Below are 17,149 nucleotides of genomic sequence, written 5' to 3'. Positions count from 1 at the left end.
TTTGGTCTGTCCCAATGTGGCAATACTTATGTACTTATGAGATAGACATAGGAAAAGCCACTGCTTGCCCTGGGATTGGTAGCATAGAAGGTTACTGCTATTTGGGTTTCTGCCAGGTACATGTGACCTGGATTGGCCAAGGTTGGAAACAGGATACTGGGCTAGATGGACCACTGGTCTAACCCAATATGGCTATTCTTATGTTCTCTCTATGAAAACAACCTCAGTACTTTCGGATCATACCCCTCCCTCAGGAGGGAGCTTTCTGTTCTCTAATGGCTCCTCTGAATAGACCGAGTCCACAGCAGATTCTCCAAGGTCGTGATGGCAGAAGGGAAGTCCCTGAAATTGGAAATACAACCCCATTACAGAAAATCTCATGTAACTCTGATGTGGTGGTAACAATTAGGCTTCCCTGAGATCCAAACACTGTGGGGAATTTCCCCTTGTGGACCACTGTGATGACTCAATGTAGGGTCTCTATTCAAAGTCAGGCACTTTGTGGTCCCAAAGGAAGGAAGACAACTTCCATATCATCCGAGATCTAAACAGTCAATTGGGGCATCAAAGTGGAATAGAAGCCCTCATGCATTTTATCTTCAGGAACCAGAATGACCACCAGCCTCCCCAGAGTGAAAAGCATTACTACCCACTTGTGCAGGGCTTGGCATGTGAACTCCTTAAAGTGTCTAAGGGGAGGGAAAGCCTTGTCATATAGCTCCTCTGCACCACATCCAGGACCCATTGGTTGAATATGAACTGGGCCCACTCCTTGCAGCCAGCCAAACAGCCAACTGATCCAGGAAGAGGTGGGGCTCAAAGCCTCTTTGTGGTCCTCTACAGGTACCCAGAGTCTTCTGACTATGGGAGCCTTTCCTGCGGTCAAAATGAAGAGAGGTCAACTTTGCTGGAAACAAGATACCTGCTATAGATGAGTTTCAACTGAATCCTGACAATTCGCTCCAAATCCATCCTAAACAGCAACTTCTGTCTGAAAGAGATTCTACTAGGATGGATTTTCAAAGCCAGGTCTGCTGACCAATTTCAGAGTCAGAAGAACCTCCTCGCTGAAAGCACCATAATTCCACATAAGAGCATGTCCAATTCTAGCTGAGCTACATCATTCACCTGCTGGAACCAGTGCAAAACAAGCTCTAGATATGCAGGCACTAGAAAGTACTGCTAAACACTGCCTTTAGCATCATGTCCTATAAATCTTTCAAGACCATTACCCTTTCAACTGGAAAGGTAGTCGTCTTCGTAACAGTGGTCACCAACACATCCACCATGGAAAACTGAATTTCTCTTTTACCTCTGGGAAACAGTGGATATGATTTACTCATGGCCTGGCCAGCACTGAGCCCTGCCTCAGGCATCTTCCACGCCACTGGAGATCAGAGCCTGAATTGCCTGGTGGATAGGAAATGCCTTGGCAGGTTCCTGGATCCCTTAGGACCCCACATCCTTAGCCAGAAAATCCACAATGCTGAGGGCCTCTAGAGCTTGAGCTATCATGCCAGAAGGGTCTAACCAAGATAACCACAGAACCCCCAGCAAATTCAGTTGCTCCAAGCAACTCCAGAGGGAAATGGTTGTTCCTCCCAGGCTTCCAACTGGGGTCCCTTCATCTGCAGCCAAGGACTCCAGTCCGCTTCAGTATAAATGCCTTATATAGAAATAAAATGAATTCTAGGAAGAATCCCCCTGCAGGCCCACCTGAAGCCAGGAAAACAAGCCCAGCTCTGCCGTTCCACCCTCCGGGGCAAGGGCTGGGGGAGGGGGGAGACATTTCTGTTTCCTCCCCGAGGGTGATGACAAAATGGCAGACACTCGTGCTTTTTTTGGCTTCTGGACCTGCCTGCAGACTGCAAGGCCCAGTCCTTCTCTTGGGCATCCTCTCAACCACACAGCCTGACTGATCCAAGCCAATTGTTTGGCTGGGCCTTTCCTGGCAAGACTTGTAGAAGTCCTCTTCTCTGTGGTGTCCTCCACAGCAGGGACCCCTCTTCACCTGATCCATTAGCGCCTCCATAGGGGCAGAACAACTCAGCTCACCACCCGCCTCAACACTCACTTGCTCTGGTTGCTGCAATTGCCGTGCACCACTCCCAGCACGAAGGTAACCAGGTCCTAAGCCCACCCATGCGCAGTAGAACCTCCCTTTAAGCTTTAGTGAGCATGGAGTTACCTCCTGCTGTAGGCCTGATAGACTAACCATATGGCCTGGTCCCGGTCCCAACACCAGCCGCCCCAGGGCATCTTCGGCACTACCCAGTAGGAGCTCTTCCTGCCTAGGAGAAGGCTGATAAGTTCACCGCTATCTTGACTTCTTGCTCTTCTTTAAAAATTTACAATAGGTCAACGGGGGGGGGGGGGGGCAAGGGGAGGGGTCTACAAAGAGAATAAATTTGGAAAAATTTGGAAAAAAAAAAAAAAGATGTGCTAGGGGGTGGGGACTGAAGAAAAAATTGTGTAAATTGTCTGTGTCATTTGACTATCTGTATAAGGATTGTGTACATAATTACTGCTACATATAGAATTTGCTTTTTCTAAGTTAAATGATAAAAAAGGTAGTATTTTTAGATTTGCAAAATATTTTCATCTATAAATCCTCACGTCTATCAACATTGTTTTAAGCTGTGTACAATTATGAATCTTTGGTGGTGCTGCTTGATGAGGAATTAGGGGTTTGGAACAATGCAGAGATTGCTTATACAATCAGCAGCATTTGACACCGTTTAGTCATTCACAAAATTTGAGGTTATCTTCTGGCCTGTTTAGCAACACATGTAAATACAAGGAAAAGTATGTTTTTCATTGACTAGACCTGGTCTATAGAATTCTCTACTTTAAGTGTTGAGGGTTGACATTTGATTAAGTCTTTAATTTCTTCCTAAAAGTTACCTTGTTAAATTACTTTTTACAGGAGCATTAGACTTGGGTTCTATGGAACAGGTTTCATTATTTTTAGGTTGTCTATATATGCTTTACTCATTTTTCATGTTTGTAATAGTTTAGGTTTTATGTTATTTTACCTATTTCTGATGTTGCTTTGCAATCTGCTTTTAAAGATTTGGAAAGGCTGCTTTAAATTAAATAAAAATGTCTTACTGGTTTCCTACTGTTCTGGGCAGATGGACATACAAATATATATTATATTGCCAGTTTTCAAAATGACAATAGTAATTAAAAAAAAAAAAAAAAACAGAACAATCAAAGATTTGTATATATAATTTTGGTATATAAAAGTTAGCTTTTAAAAGAATTACCTCAGATGTGGTTTCTGCAACCTTCCAAGCACATTCTTTTCCAGCACCATTCATATTAGGCAGTTCTATTGGTTTCTGACAGTTATTTGGATCATCAGGCTGTGTTCTGTGTTCTTGCAGATTAAATACATGTACGCCTGGCTCCTTTCTCATTACCTGTATATCTAAAACAAATCCATGAAAACGCTATAAGGTAAAATTATGTATCATACCTGATAATTTTCTTTCCATTAATCATAGCTGATCAATCCATAGACTGGTGGGTTGTGTCCATCTACCAGCAGGTGGAGATAGAGAGCAATCCTTTTGCCTCCCTATATGTGGTCATGTGCTGCCGGAAACTCCTCAGTATGTCGATATCAAAGCTCCATCCGCAGGACTCAGCACTTAGAGAATTACACCCACAAAGGGACACTCTGCCCAGCTCACCACCGCCGAAACGGGGGAGGGGAATTAACCCAGCTCATCCCCACACAAGTGGGGGAGGGGAATCCGTCCAGCTCATCCCAGTGGAGCGGGGGAGGGACACCACACCCGCCGATGCGGGGGGATCTGGCTTATCCTGCAACCGCAACCGCGGGAGGAGCTGACTGACCCTAACACCGCCGAAGCGGGAGGGGTACAAAGCTGCCCTACAGCCGCACGAAGCGGGAGGGAGTGCCGGCAGAATTTATGTCTCAATCCAGCCCCGTAAAACGGAGGGGAGAGGAATGCAGCAGCTCACTGTTACACAAACTCGTCTCAACTCTTGTAGGATCCAAGTGAAAAAACTTGAACACGAAGTCCTCCTGAAGTAACTGAAGACTAAACTTGAACCTAAAATTCAACCAGAATATAAACAGTACAGATATCTGGGAGGGGCTATGGATTGATCAGCTATGATTAATGGAAAGAAAATTATCAGGTATGATACATAATTTTACCTTCCATATCATCAAGCTGATCAATCCATAGACTGGTGGGATGTACCGAAGCAGTACTCACCCAGGGCGGGACATTGAAATCCCTGACCGCAACACTGCGGCTCCAAACCGGGCCTCCGCCCGAGCAGCCACAGTCAAGCGGTAATGCTTGGAGAATGTATGGGCCGATGCCCAAGTTGCCGCCTTGCATATCTCTGCCAAGGAGACGGACCCGGCCTCTGCCATCGAGGCCACCTGAGCTCTTGTGGAGTGAGCCTTCAGCTGGATAGGCGGCATCTTCCCCGCGGCCAAATAAGCCGCTGCAATGGCTTCCTTGACCCATCTTGCCACTGTAGGCTTAGCAGCCTACAGACCCTTACGAGGACCTGCAAACAGGACAAACAGGTGATCCGATCTCCGGAAATCATTGGTCACTTCCAAGTATCTGATGATGACATGTCTCACATCCAGATATTTGAGAGCAGAGTACTCCTCTGGGTAGTCCTCCCTACGAAAGGAAGGGAGACAGAGCTGCTGATTCACATGGAAGCGAGAAACAATCTTGGGCAGGAAGGAAGGCACTGTGCAAATAGTCACTCCTGCCTCAGTGAACTGCAGAAAGGGCTCTCGACATGAGAGCGCCTGGAGCTCGGAAACTCTTCTGGCTGAAGTGATAGCCACCAAAAAGACTGCTTTCAACGTCAGGTCTTTCAGAGATGCCCTCGACAAGGGTTCAAAAGGTGGCTTCTGCAAGGCTCTTAGCACCAGGTTGAGATTCCACGCAGGCACCACAGAGTGCAGAGGAGGGCGCAGGTGATTAACTCCTTTGAGAAAGCGCACCACATCTGGCTGAGAAGCCAGGGAAACACCCTTCAGGCGGCCCCTGAAGCAAGTCAGAGCCGCTACCTGGACTTTAAGGGAGCTGAGCGACAGGCCTTTCTCCAGACCTTCTTGCAGGAACGCCAACACTGAAGAAATTGGAGCAGTGAAGGGAGAAAGTGAGCCTGCTTCACACCACGCTGCAAAGATACGCCAAACCCTGGCGTAAGCAGTAGAAGTAGAGCGCTTCCTCGCTCTCAGCATAGTGGCGATGACCTTGTCTGAGAAGCCCTTCTTTCTCAGACGCTGCCACTCAATAGCCAGGCCGTAAGACCAAAGGGGGAGGGATCCTCCATCACCACGGGACCCTGATGTAACAGGCCCTGCTCCACTGGCAGTCGCAGAGGATCGTCGACTGAAAGCCTGATCAAGTCCGCATACCAGGGACGTCTGGGCCAATCCGGACCCACCAGGATTATCCGGCCCGGATGCTTTGCCACCCGGTCTAGCACCCTGCCCAGCATGGGCCAGGGCGGGAACACATAGAGAAGCTCTTGTGTCGGCCACTGTTGGAGAAGAGCATCTACTCCCAGGGATCGGGGGTCCCGTCCTCTGCTGAAAGAGCGCGGCACTTGGCAATTGACCGATGACGCCATCAGATCTAGGCTCGGCTGGCCCCAGCGCTTCGTGATGTCCAAGAACGCCTGAGCCGATAGTTGCCACTCTCCGGGCTCCAAGGTATGGCGACTGAGAAAGTCCGCCTTGACATTCATGACTCCAGCAATGTGGGCTGCTGACAGCTGTTCCAGGTTCGCTTCCGCCCACTGGCATAGATTCATGGCCTCCTTGGCTAGAGGGGCGCTCTTGGTACCTCCCTGGCAGTTGACATAGGCCACAGCCGTGGCATTGTCCGACAGGACCCGTACTGGCTTCAAGGCCAGTACCGGGATGAACTCCAAAAGCGCCAACCGAATGGCTCTGAGTTCCAGGAGGTTGATAGACCACTTTGCCTCTGCAGGAGACCAGAGCCCCTGCGCTGTCCTTCCCAAGCAGTGGGCTCCCCAGCCCGACAAAGAGGCGTCCGTCGTGACGACAATCCACTCTGGGGTCACCAGAGGCATTCCCGCAGACAACTTGTCTGTCTGCATCCACCAGCTCAGCGCCTTGCGCACTGCTGGGTCCAAGAGAAGGCGCACAGCATAATCCTCCGACATCGGAGTCCAGCGCTGCAGCAGAGAGTGTTGTAGTGGTCTCATATGAGCCCTGGCCCAGGGCACTACTTCCATCGTGGCCGTCATAGAGCCCAACAGCTGCACATAGCCCAAACCCGAAGAGGAGAGGCTACTAGGAACTGGTCCACCTGAGCCTGAAGTTTGACAATCCGATTGTCTGGCAGGAACATTCTGCCCACCTGGGTGTCGAATCGAACTCCCAGATACTCCAGGGACTGAGTCGGGCGCAGCTGGCTCTTCTTCCAGTTGATGATCCATCCCAGGGAGCTCAAAAGAGCAACTACCCGATCCACAGCTTTGCCGCACTCTGCATAAGAGGGGGCTCGGATCAACCAGTCGTCCAGATAAGGATGTACTTGTACTCCTTCCTTTCGCAGGAAGGCCGCTATGACCACCATTACTTTGGAAAAGGTCCGCGGAGCAGTAGCCAACCCGAAAGGGAGGGCTCTGAACTGGAAGTGTCGTCCCAGGACTGCAAAACGCAGAAAGCGTTGGTGAGGAGGCCAGATGGGACTATGCAGGTACGCTTCCTTGATGTCCAAGGAAGCCAAGAACTCTCCTGCCTTCACTGCCGCTATAACAGAGCGGAGAGTCTCCATGCGAAAGTGCCGCACTTTCAAGGCCCAATTGACCCCTTTGAGGTCGAGGATAGGCCGGACAGAACCTCCTTTCTTTGGTACCACAAAGTAAATGGAGTAACGTCCCTTGCCAATCTGATTTTCTGGCACCGGAACGACCGCCCCCAGGCGGATCAGGTTGTCCAAGGTCTGCTGCACTGCCACAGCTTTGACCGGAGACTTGCAGGAAGAGAGTACAAACCCGTCTCTTAAGGGTCGGCAGAACTCTAGCTTGTAGCCGTCTCTGATGACTTCCAGCACCCAAGCGTCTGAAGTTATTGTGGTCCACTCGCCCAGAAACGAGGACAGCCGTCCTCCAATCTGCACTGGGGCGTGGACCAAGGCCCCGTCATTGGGTACGAGACCCTGGGGGAGGACCGGAGGGAGCACCTCCGGGACGGCGGTCTCTGCGAAAGGAATGCTGCTTGGGGGAGAAATTCCTCTTGAAGGAAGAGGGGGCAGAGGAGCCCGACCTGCCCGGGCGGTACCGACGGGCTTCCTGAAACCGTCCTCTGGAGGTACCGGGGCGAGTACTAGCCTGAGCCCTGACCTCTGGTAACTTCTTGCCCTTAGACGTGCCGAGATCGGTCACGATTCTGTCCAGCTCGACCCCAAAGAGCAGCTTGCCTTTAAAAGGCAATCTAGCCAGGCGGGATTTAGAGGCGTGGTCAGCAGACCAATGCTTCAGCCAAAGCCACCGCCACGCAGAGACTGTCTGAGCCATGCCTTTAGCTGAGGCTCTCAAGACATCATACAGCAAGTCTGCCAAATAGGCTAAGCCCGATTCCAGGGCCGGACAATCAGCCCTCAAGGAATGATCCGAGGGGGAAGCCCGCTGCACCATAGTCAGGCACGCCCTGGCCACATAGGAACCGCAAACCGAGGCCTGCAAACTTAAAGCAGTCGCCTCAAAGGACGACCTTAAGGCCGCCTCCAATCTTCTGTCTTGGGCGTCCTTTAGGGCCGTGCCACCTTCCACCGGCAAAGCCGTTTTCTTAGTCACCGCAGTGATTAACGAATCCACTGTAGGCCACAGATAGGCCTCACGTTCACTTTCAGGCAAAGGATAGAGGCGGGACATAGCCCTAGCCACTTTGAGACTCGCTTCCGGGACATCCCATTGAGCCGAAATTAAGGTGTGCATAGCATCATGCACGTGGAAGGTTCTAGGCGGGTGTTTCGTCCCCAGCATAATGGCAGAGCCAACAGGGGCTGAGGGAGAGACGTCCTCCGGAGAGGAAATCTTCAAAATGCCCATGGCCTGCACTAACAGGTTGGGCAAATCCTCTGAGCTAAAAAGCCGCGCTGCAGAGGGGTCATCCGCTCCAACCGAGCGGGGATCCGTCTCCTCCAAGGAATCCGCAAAGGACCGTTGGGAGAACTCAGATACGCTGCCCTCATCTACATCGGAGGAGACAAAGTCCTCCAAGGCCTGGGAATCAACCCGAGGGCGTTTACCTCCGGGGACCTCAACCTCTTTACCAAACGAGGGAGCAGGGGCAGCGTTTTGCATAAGGAAGGCCTGATGCAGCAGCAAAACAAACTCGGGGGAGAAACCCCCCAGACTGTGCACTTCCACAGCCTGGGTTACAGCCCTAGACGCACCCTCAACCGGTGCTCGCAAGAGCGGGGGAGAGACATGCTGCGCATCCAAGATGGCGTCCGGCGCGACACTCCACGAAGGAGCCGCGCGGGAAGAACGGCGCTTAACTTTAGCCGCTTTTGTGCCGTCGCCCAAATTAAGGGCGTTCATGGCATTAATGTCTCCTACCTCAAGGGCGGCCCAAGAAGAAGCCGTCCGAGCCGCGTGGCCGGCCAAGATGGCGGAGGCGAGCAGCGGGGGATGGGCGTTTATGGCGGGAAAAACCGCCACGCCGGAGGAAGGACCGGGACACTCATCGGTCACGAAACTGTCACCCAACAAGGGCGAATCAGATTTTAATACCCCCGCATCCCCTCTAGAAGCGCCGAAGCGATCCGGGGAGCGACCCTTTGCGCCCTCGCCCTCCGACGCCATATGCCACGTGGAGATCAATCGGGGAACCCCCTGCCCGCTATAAAAAGGTAAAAATTACCTGCTTTCCGCTCCGAGCTGTAACGACCTGGTGTCCCAGTGAGTATTGCTGCAATAAACGTTTAAATAAACGTCGAAATAAACGCCTTTAAGGACGTTCAAAATTTTTTTTTTTTTTTTTTTTTAACGGAGCCAGCGGGAGGGGGGAGAAAAGGAGGGACCTGGCGCCACCAGGTTTGCACTTGCTCAAGAAGAGCCCTCAACCCCAGGCACTCAACAAAACCTAAAAATTAGGCTTGGAGGCCTAGCCAGAGCTGCTGCTGTGTGTGACCACCACCTGCTGAGATAGAGAACATACTGGGGAGTTTCCGGCAGCACATGACCACATATAGGGAGGCAAAAGGATTGCTCTCTATCTCCACCTGCTGGTAGATGGACACAACCCACCAGTCTATGGATTGATCAGCTTGATGATATGGAAATTACAATTACTATTACATTCTTGATACACCGCCTTTCTGTGGTACAACCAAAGTGGTTTATTATACACAGGTATTTTTGTACCTGTACAAAATTGTATAGGAATAATGCTGGGCTCTAGCAGTATCAATCATAATCTCCCAAACCAAGGGGGTCTAACTGGAGTGTATACTCACATGAATGTTCAGAGAATTTTATTTTAAATGACTGGAGATTTTCCTCAACAGGATAACTCCTAGCAACCATGAAACACCTGTGGTGGTTCCACTAAAAACCTACATATGAATCTACAAAATGTGAGTCTTTAAATAAAAGGGTGCAGGAATACACAGTACATCCCAAAACAGGATATGGCGAGATCTTCTGGATCATCACTTTTTATACTAGAGATAAATGAAGAACCATCTTCCTAGTCTAAAATTCTTTTCAATTTTTCTATGAACTGCTTAGAAAGTGCATTTAAAAGTCAAATTATTGTAGTACATCAGCCATAAAAACTTGTGCACTAAATCCTTTTAATGGGCCAATGAATATTCACCAATAGGATGAGTAGCACCAGATCTAATTTTTTTTTTTAATTTAAAATTTTTTATTGTACAGTCAAAATAACAATCACAGGGAGACTTAGTATCTTGAACATTTTCAAAATCATCAACATACAAACTATGTCAACATCTATTTTTATATCCATTTTCCCCCCCCACCCTCCTCCCCCCTCCCCTCCCTTCCCCCCTCTCTCTTTGCACCTTCCACAATCTAACCTCCCTTCCCTACCCCCCTATAAGCGGCTATATCTATTCCCCTTCATCTCCTCCCAGAATTTTCCCCAGCTGTATCCATTCTTCTGCTTGTGATTTATATTTTCCCTGACGTTTATCTGTCAATTTTTCCAAACCCATCATTAGTCTTAATTTTTCCTTCCAATCCTGCCCCGTGGGACCCTTCTTCTGTTTCCATTTTATTGCTATGCTTGTTTTTGCTGCTGCTAGGCAAATCCTTTTTATTCTACATTGCCATTTCTTCCCACCTTTATTCCCATAGCCAAGTAGACACCATTTGGGATCACATGGAAATTGATCTCCAATCGCTAGAGTTATGAGTCCCCTGAGTAGCTCCCAAAACCCCTTTATAATCAAGCATTCCCACCTTATATGAAAGTATGTTCCCTTCTCTCGCTCACATCACCAGCATACATCCGTAGCCTCAGGGTACATTGCTTTTATTCTGTCTGGGGTGTAGTACCAACGGCTCATAACCTTATAGGCATTCTCCTTAATTAGTACGCATACTGATGCTTTTTTGACTTCCAGACACATTCTTTTCCATTCACTCTCCCTGAACTCAGTTTTAAGATCTTGTTCCCAGGCTTTCATATACGGTAATTTTATAAATCCTGTACCCCTGATGTGTTCATATAGCTTTGAGATTCCTTTACTTCCCTCAGTGATTGCCCCCCATTGATTCTCAAATTTTTCATTCTCTAACCAGTCCCCTTTATGCCAATGTTCCTTTATCATATAACTTTTGACTTGGAGATAAGCATACAGGTCAATCTCGGGCAGATCGTATTCTTGTCTTAAGACTTGAAAAGTTTTGAGTTGTCCATCTACTGTTAGTTCCCGAAATATAATCAATCCTTTATCAAACCAGGTTTTGAATATCTTATTCTCCTGACCCCCTGAAAAACCTGATTCCTGGGTTATCCAAGCATATGTTGATCTATCTTGTGGGCCCCTCAACTTCCTTTTGAGTCTGCCCCATAATCGGGACAAATGGGAAACAAATGGATTCAATGTCAAATTTCTATAAGTGGCCTCTGAGGAAGATCCCCATAACAGTGTATCTAATCGTCCCTCTTGCACAAAGATCTGCTCTAGCCGTGTCACAGAAGAGAAATCCACCTTGCTCCAAGTTCCAATTTGCTTGAGCTGTGCTGCCCAATAATACCATACGACATTTGGCATACCCCTTCCCCCCTGCTCCACTGTACCTCACTTTATTTTCCTTGACAACCGTGCTTGATGACCTCCCCAAATAAATTCCCCCAATTCTGATTGTATTTTCTGTAACTCCCCCTTAGGGACCAAAATTGGCAAAGTTTGGAATAAAAATAGTAACCGTGGGAGTATGTTCATTTTGACAGCCGCTATGCGGCCCCACCACGAGAGCCAGCCTGTCTTCCATTTACTGAGATCTTTCCGAATGGCTGCAATTAATGGTACATAATTAATCTGATATAACATGTTAAGATCTCTCGGAATTTGTATGCCTAAGTATCTAAAGCTCGAGCCTGTCCAACGAAAAACAGTGTTCTTCTTCAATTGTTCCATCTCCTGTTTAGTTATCGTGATCCCCATAAGTTCCGACTTATCAAAATTTACCCTGAATCCTGACATTCTCCCAAATGAGCTCAATTCCTGAATGAGCGTCGGTATTGTTAACAAGGGTGTCCCTACATAAAATAATAAATCAGCAGCAAATAATGCAATCTTGTGTTCCCTCCCCCCCATTCGGATCACTTTTACTTCTTTTAATTCTCTAATTCGCTGTGCTAAGGGTTCGATAGAGATGGCAAACAGTAACTGGGACAGAGGGCATCCCTGTCTCGTTCCACGTTGGATATCAAATAGGTTTGACCATCCCCCGTTTACCTTAATCCTAGCCACTGGATGTTCATACAGCCTTTTCACCCATCCTATAAAAGATCTTCCCATTCCCATTTCTGTCATTACTTCCCATAAGTACTCCCATTCAACTCTTATCAAATGCTTTTTCCGCGTCCACTGCAAGCAGTGTCATAGAGTCTTCCCTTCTCTGGGCTCCCCAGATCAGATTAAGGGCTCTCCTAATATTATCCGCCACCTGCCTGTTTCTGATAAAACCCGATTGATCTTCGTGTGTAAGGGATGGCAAAACCCCGCTCAACCTATCTGCCAAAACTTTGGCAAGAATTTTGACATCTATATTCAACAGGGATATCGGGCGATATGACTCACATAATGTGGGATCCCTCCCAGGTTTTAACAATACCGATATCCCTGCTTCTTGCATACTGGTTGGTAAACTCTTATCCACAAAGCAGGCATTCCCCAACCAGACCAGCAGCGGCCCTAGCTCACCTTGGAAGATTTTGTAATATTTGGCTGTGAATCCGTCTAATCCTGGGGATTTCCCTCCCTTAAGGCCTTTAATGACTCTTAATACCTCATTCAATGTTATAGTTGCTTCAAGCAATTCTCTCTGCTGAGCCGTCACTCGCTGTAAGACTAGGTTCTGTAGAAAAACCCTAATCTCCTCTTTAGGGGCCACTGTTTCTTTTTTATAGAGGGCCTTGTAAAAGTTCAGGAATTGCTCTCTCCTTTTTCTTATATGCCCCCTTCCGAATTAGTACTCCTCTCACTACCGCTTTTAGAGCATCCCACAATACCCCCTCCGAAACTTCCCCTGTGTCATTAATTTCTAAATATTCTTTAATGGTTTCCCGCACTTCCTGACAATCTGCCTCCCCATCTAACAGTGATTCATTGAGTCTCCAAATTTGCTTGCTATCCTGTTTACCCATTCCTTTTATTACAGTCCAAACTGGGGCATGATCAGAGGCATGTATGCTCTCAATCTCTGCCTCTTTCACATCTCCCCATATACTCCTACTCCCCCAGAGTGCATCAATTCTTGCGTATGTTCCTTGCACATGCGCATAATGTGTGTATTGCCTCTGGCTTGGATGCTTCAATCTCCATATATCGATCAGGTCTAGTTCTCGCATCAATTTATGAAATTGGCGCCCAATATACTCTCTCCCTTTCTCCTGCTGATTGGAATGGTCGAGTGACCCATCTGCATGGTTAAAGTCACCGCCCATCAACACTACCCCTTCTGCAAAAGGAATCAAGCCCTCCCTGATAGCTTCGAAGAACTTTTCTTGTCCCACATTCGGGGCATATACATTCACTAAGGTAACGCGCTGATTATTCATCTTCCCTTTAATAGCTAGGCATCTCCCTTCTTTATCCCTGTATATCGACTCAGTGGTAAATTTCAGGTGTTCTTTCACATAAATCACCAGCCCTCCTGTTTTATTCCCCCTAGAATCAGCCAGAGCAACCCCTTCCCCCAAATCCCTTATTCATTATTAAAGATTCATCCTGTTTCTTAATGTGGGTCTCTTGTAGCATAACTATATCCCAGTTTAATTTCCGAAAAATAATACTTCTCTTGCCCGGATTGTTTAGTTCATTGACATTCCACGTCCCTATTTGTAGTCTCCCCCCCCTTGCCCCCCCTTGAATCCCCCACCCACCCCTCCCCTCCTCCTAATCCCCCCATCAACAGGCTTACTGCCTTTCGTGCCAGTTTTGCCCGCCAGGAAGTGCTACATCGCCCAATCTTGCACCCATTTACCCCTCCCCCCCTTAGTATTAACATTGGTTTATACTCCCCCAGATTTGATTCACTTTAATGTTCCTGTCCTGTCACCCCAAGTTATTCCCTCTCCAGCTTCTATAAGAAACTCCGACTAATTTCATACTCAGTCTTGTACAGGTTCAGGTATCCTCTGTTGTTCCCCCATCTCCTCTCTCAGTCTGGGGCGATAGGCGACTTCTCCTCCCTTCTACCGTCTGTCATTCTACATAGTAACATAGTAGATGACGGCAGAAAAAGACCTGCACGGTCCATCTAGTCTGCCCACGATAACTCATATGTGTATACCTTACCTTGATTTGTACCTGTCTTTTTCAGGGCACAGACCGTATAAGTCTGTGCAGCAGTATTTCCCGCCTCCCAACCACCAGTCCCGCCTCCCATCACCGGCTCACAATCCCCTTTTTAGTCTTTCTCCTTTCACTAATATACCTGAAGAAGTTTTTGTGAAAGGAGAAAGACTAAAAAGGGGATTGTGAGACTAAAAGATACAGCAAAACGCTATGTAGAAAATGATGAAGAAAAAGCCAATTTGCTAAATAGATACTTTTGTTCTGTTTTTACTGAAGAAAATCCTGGGGAAGGACCGAGAGGGACTGGCAAAAGTACACCTGAAAACGAAGTGGATAGAGCACCGTTCACGGAAGAGAGTGTGTATGAACAACTTGGAAAGCTAAAGGTGGACAAAGCCATGGGGCCGGACGGGATCCACCCCAGAATACTGAGGGAACTCAGAGAGGTTCTGGCGGGTCCTCTTAAAGATTTGTTTAATAAATCCTTGGAGACGGGAGAGGTTCCGAGGGATTGGAGAATGGCGGAGGTGGTCCCTCTTCACAAAAGTGAAGGGTTGCGTTGGGGTTGCTGCTCAGTTTCATCTTCTCTCGGAACATCTGTGCACCCCATCTCTCGCAGTACTTTCCATGCTCCCAGATGAGATTGAAGGCGACGGGTATTATTACCAACTGTAATTTGTAATCCAAACGGGAACAGCCAGCGATACCTCAAACCAGCTTTTTGGAGATAATTGGTAACTTCTTTAAAGTCCCTCCTTCTTTGCAGTGTTTTTCGTGCTAAGTCTTGAAATATCTTGACTTTTACCGATTTCTAAGTGATCTCACCCATTTCTCGTGCTCTCTTCCATATCTTTCCTTTTACTGGAAACTGGTGGAAACAAGCTACTATGTCCCTGGGCAATCCGCCCCTCTGCGAGCCAAGGCTTCTATGTGCTCGCTCCAGTTCCACTGGTTCCTTCCACTGGCCTTCTGCCATGTTAGCATCTTGTTGAAGCAAAAAGGTGCAGATCTCTTTCACCACCTGTTCCAGATTCTGAAATTGCTCTTCTTCTGGGATGCCTCGGAATCGCAGATTACACCTCCTTGTGCGATTCTCCAGGTCCTCTATCGTTAGTTCCAAGTCTGCTCGAGATTGTTGTTCATCTTTAAGGGACCCTCGGACTTCCCGCAATTCCGTCGTTAGAACCTCCGTCTTCTCCTCATTTTCCGCCAGCCGGGTGCCTATCTCTTTTATTTCTTCATGCAGCTCCGCTACAGCGGATTGTATACTGCGTCGAGTGGACACCATCTCTGTTTTGAGTTCTTTAAACCAATGGGCGAAGTCCCGTTTGCTGAGCTCCGACTCACTTTCCAACTGTTCCTCGGGGTCTGATTCACTTTCGGCGGCGGCCATCTTTGCTTCGCGTGGCCTGAGTCCCGCTCCCTTGCTCGCGCTCGCTTTTTCGGTCCCGAATTTAAATTTAGCAAGCTTTTTCTTCGCTGCCATGTTCAACTCTCTCTTTCGTCTGCTCTGGGGAGTAAATTCCACAATTTTACGTGAGGGAAGGCTCAATTCTGCTCCTGGGATGGCAGAGCTTACAGATTAAGCAGCCATCTCCAGGGTTGACGTCACTTCCTCCCCACCAGATCTAATTTTAAAAAGTTTTAGCAGATATTTTTCTGGCACAGAACAACATTCTGGCACAGAACAACAAAACCTACAGTATACTCAAAAGTATAAAATTGTATGGTGAAACTGTTAACAGAATACTTTCAGACAAATACAGAGAAAGGAAACCAAGAGGCATATTTTCAAAGCACTTTGGGAGGCTAAGTTCCATAGGTTTCTATGGAACTTTGGGAGGCTAAGTGCTTTGAAAATGAGCCTCTTAGTCATAAGAAAAAGTAGTCAGTATGAATTTAAAAAATGCAATTACTTTTGGGCCCTTTAACTAAGCTGTGCTGTAGGCATGCCAATGTTTTAGCTTTTTAGTGCACACTAACACTACAGACACCCATATATTCCTATGGGTGTCTCTAGAATTAGCACGTGCAAATTTTTGGAACATCTATAGCACAGCTTAGTAAAAAGGGCCTTTTATTAAGTATAGGTAAAGAAAAAATATATGTCAGGTAATTAAATGACCTGCACAAATAAAACTGGAAATGTCAGTTGTTGCAAGCATGTGTCATTTGTCAAAACAAAGTTGTTACTCATGTTTGTCATGGAAAAGAAAATTGAGATTTATAAAGGAACAAAAGAAATGCTGTATAACAGTGACTACATATATGGAGAAACATTATATAAGAGCAATTCTATAAACAGCCACCTGAGGTTATGCACCCCTTTACATACACGCACAAACACTTGGCACGTAAGCGCCCTATGTGCACCCTTATAGAATAGTGATAAGTGCTATAGTTTACAAATGCAAGAGGGGCATACACATGGATTGAGCATGAGCTTATCTCCTAGTTTTGCATGCAATTTTTAGAGTACTGTAAGTTACATGCAGTCTTGCTGCTTTTCAGCACACACAGTTATGCCAGCTCTAAAAGCTGCTGTAACTCTGGGCATCTAAAGCATTAAGGCATGCCAATGCCAGTTTACACTTTTATTCTATAATGGACTCGGGGAATCTAGATATAATTATAAAATAGGAGCTCCTCCATGGCATTAAAGTACCCAACAAGGAGATACCCACTTGTAGCACTGCCACCGTAAAGCCCTAGTAACTAAGATTAATAGCTTATGCAATTTTCTTCAACACAAGTTTAAAAGACTGATAGCTGCAATTACCTGATCTTCTTGCAGATGCTGGAGTATATTCCATTCCATTCAGTGGGATACTTAAATCAGCCACAGCTTCCAAACCATCTTTATTTGGCAACCATGACTCTACAGGGCTGCTAATTTTTGCAAACTAAGTAGAAATGACAGGAAAAGAAAAACTTACTCCATGTCTATGCAAAGCTAGAAAGATAATGTACCAAATGAAAGCTTGGAAATCTAACAAAATCTCCAAACCAATATGATAAATTCATGTTAGCACTGAACAGTACAGTCAAAAGGTAGCTATTATTTACAGAAGTGGACATTATTTTATAGCTATTCATAAGAA

The 17,149-nt window shown here is 47.1% G+C and overlaps 1 protein-coding gene across 1 annotated transcript in view; it reads right to left on the bottom strand.

Moving 5' to 3' along the window:
- TTK (TTK protein kinase) overlaps positions 1–17,149 on the bottom strand; it is a 171,754-nt gene that overhangs the window by 73,291 nt on the left and 81,314 nt on the right. The window contains exons 10-11 of the mRNA XM_030199069.1: positions 16,828–16,951; positions 3,270–3,433 (exon numbers count right to left, since the gene is read on the bottom strand). Coding sequence (XP_030054929.1) covers positions 3,270–3,433; positions 16,828–16,951 — 288 coding nt within the window. The remainder of the gene's footprint in view (positions 1–3,269; positions 3,434–16,827; positions 16,952–17,149) is intronic.

Source organism: Microcaecilia unicolor, chromosome 3, assembly GCF_901765095.1.
Source record: "Microcaecilia unicolor chromosome 3, aMicUni1.1, whole genome shotgun sequence".
Lineage (NCBI taxonomy): Eukaryota > Metazoa > Chordata > Amphibia > Gymnophiona > Siphonopidae > Microcaecilia > Microcaecilia unicolor.
The sequence above is the reverse complement of the archived record's forward strand: the minus strand, read 5'-3'. Positions and strand labels throughout refer to the sequence as shown.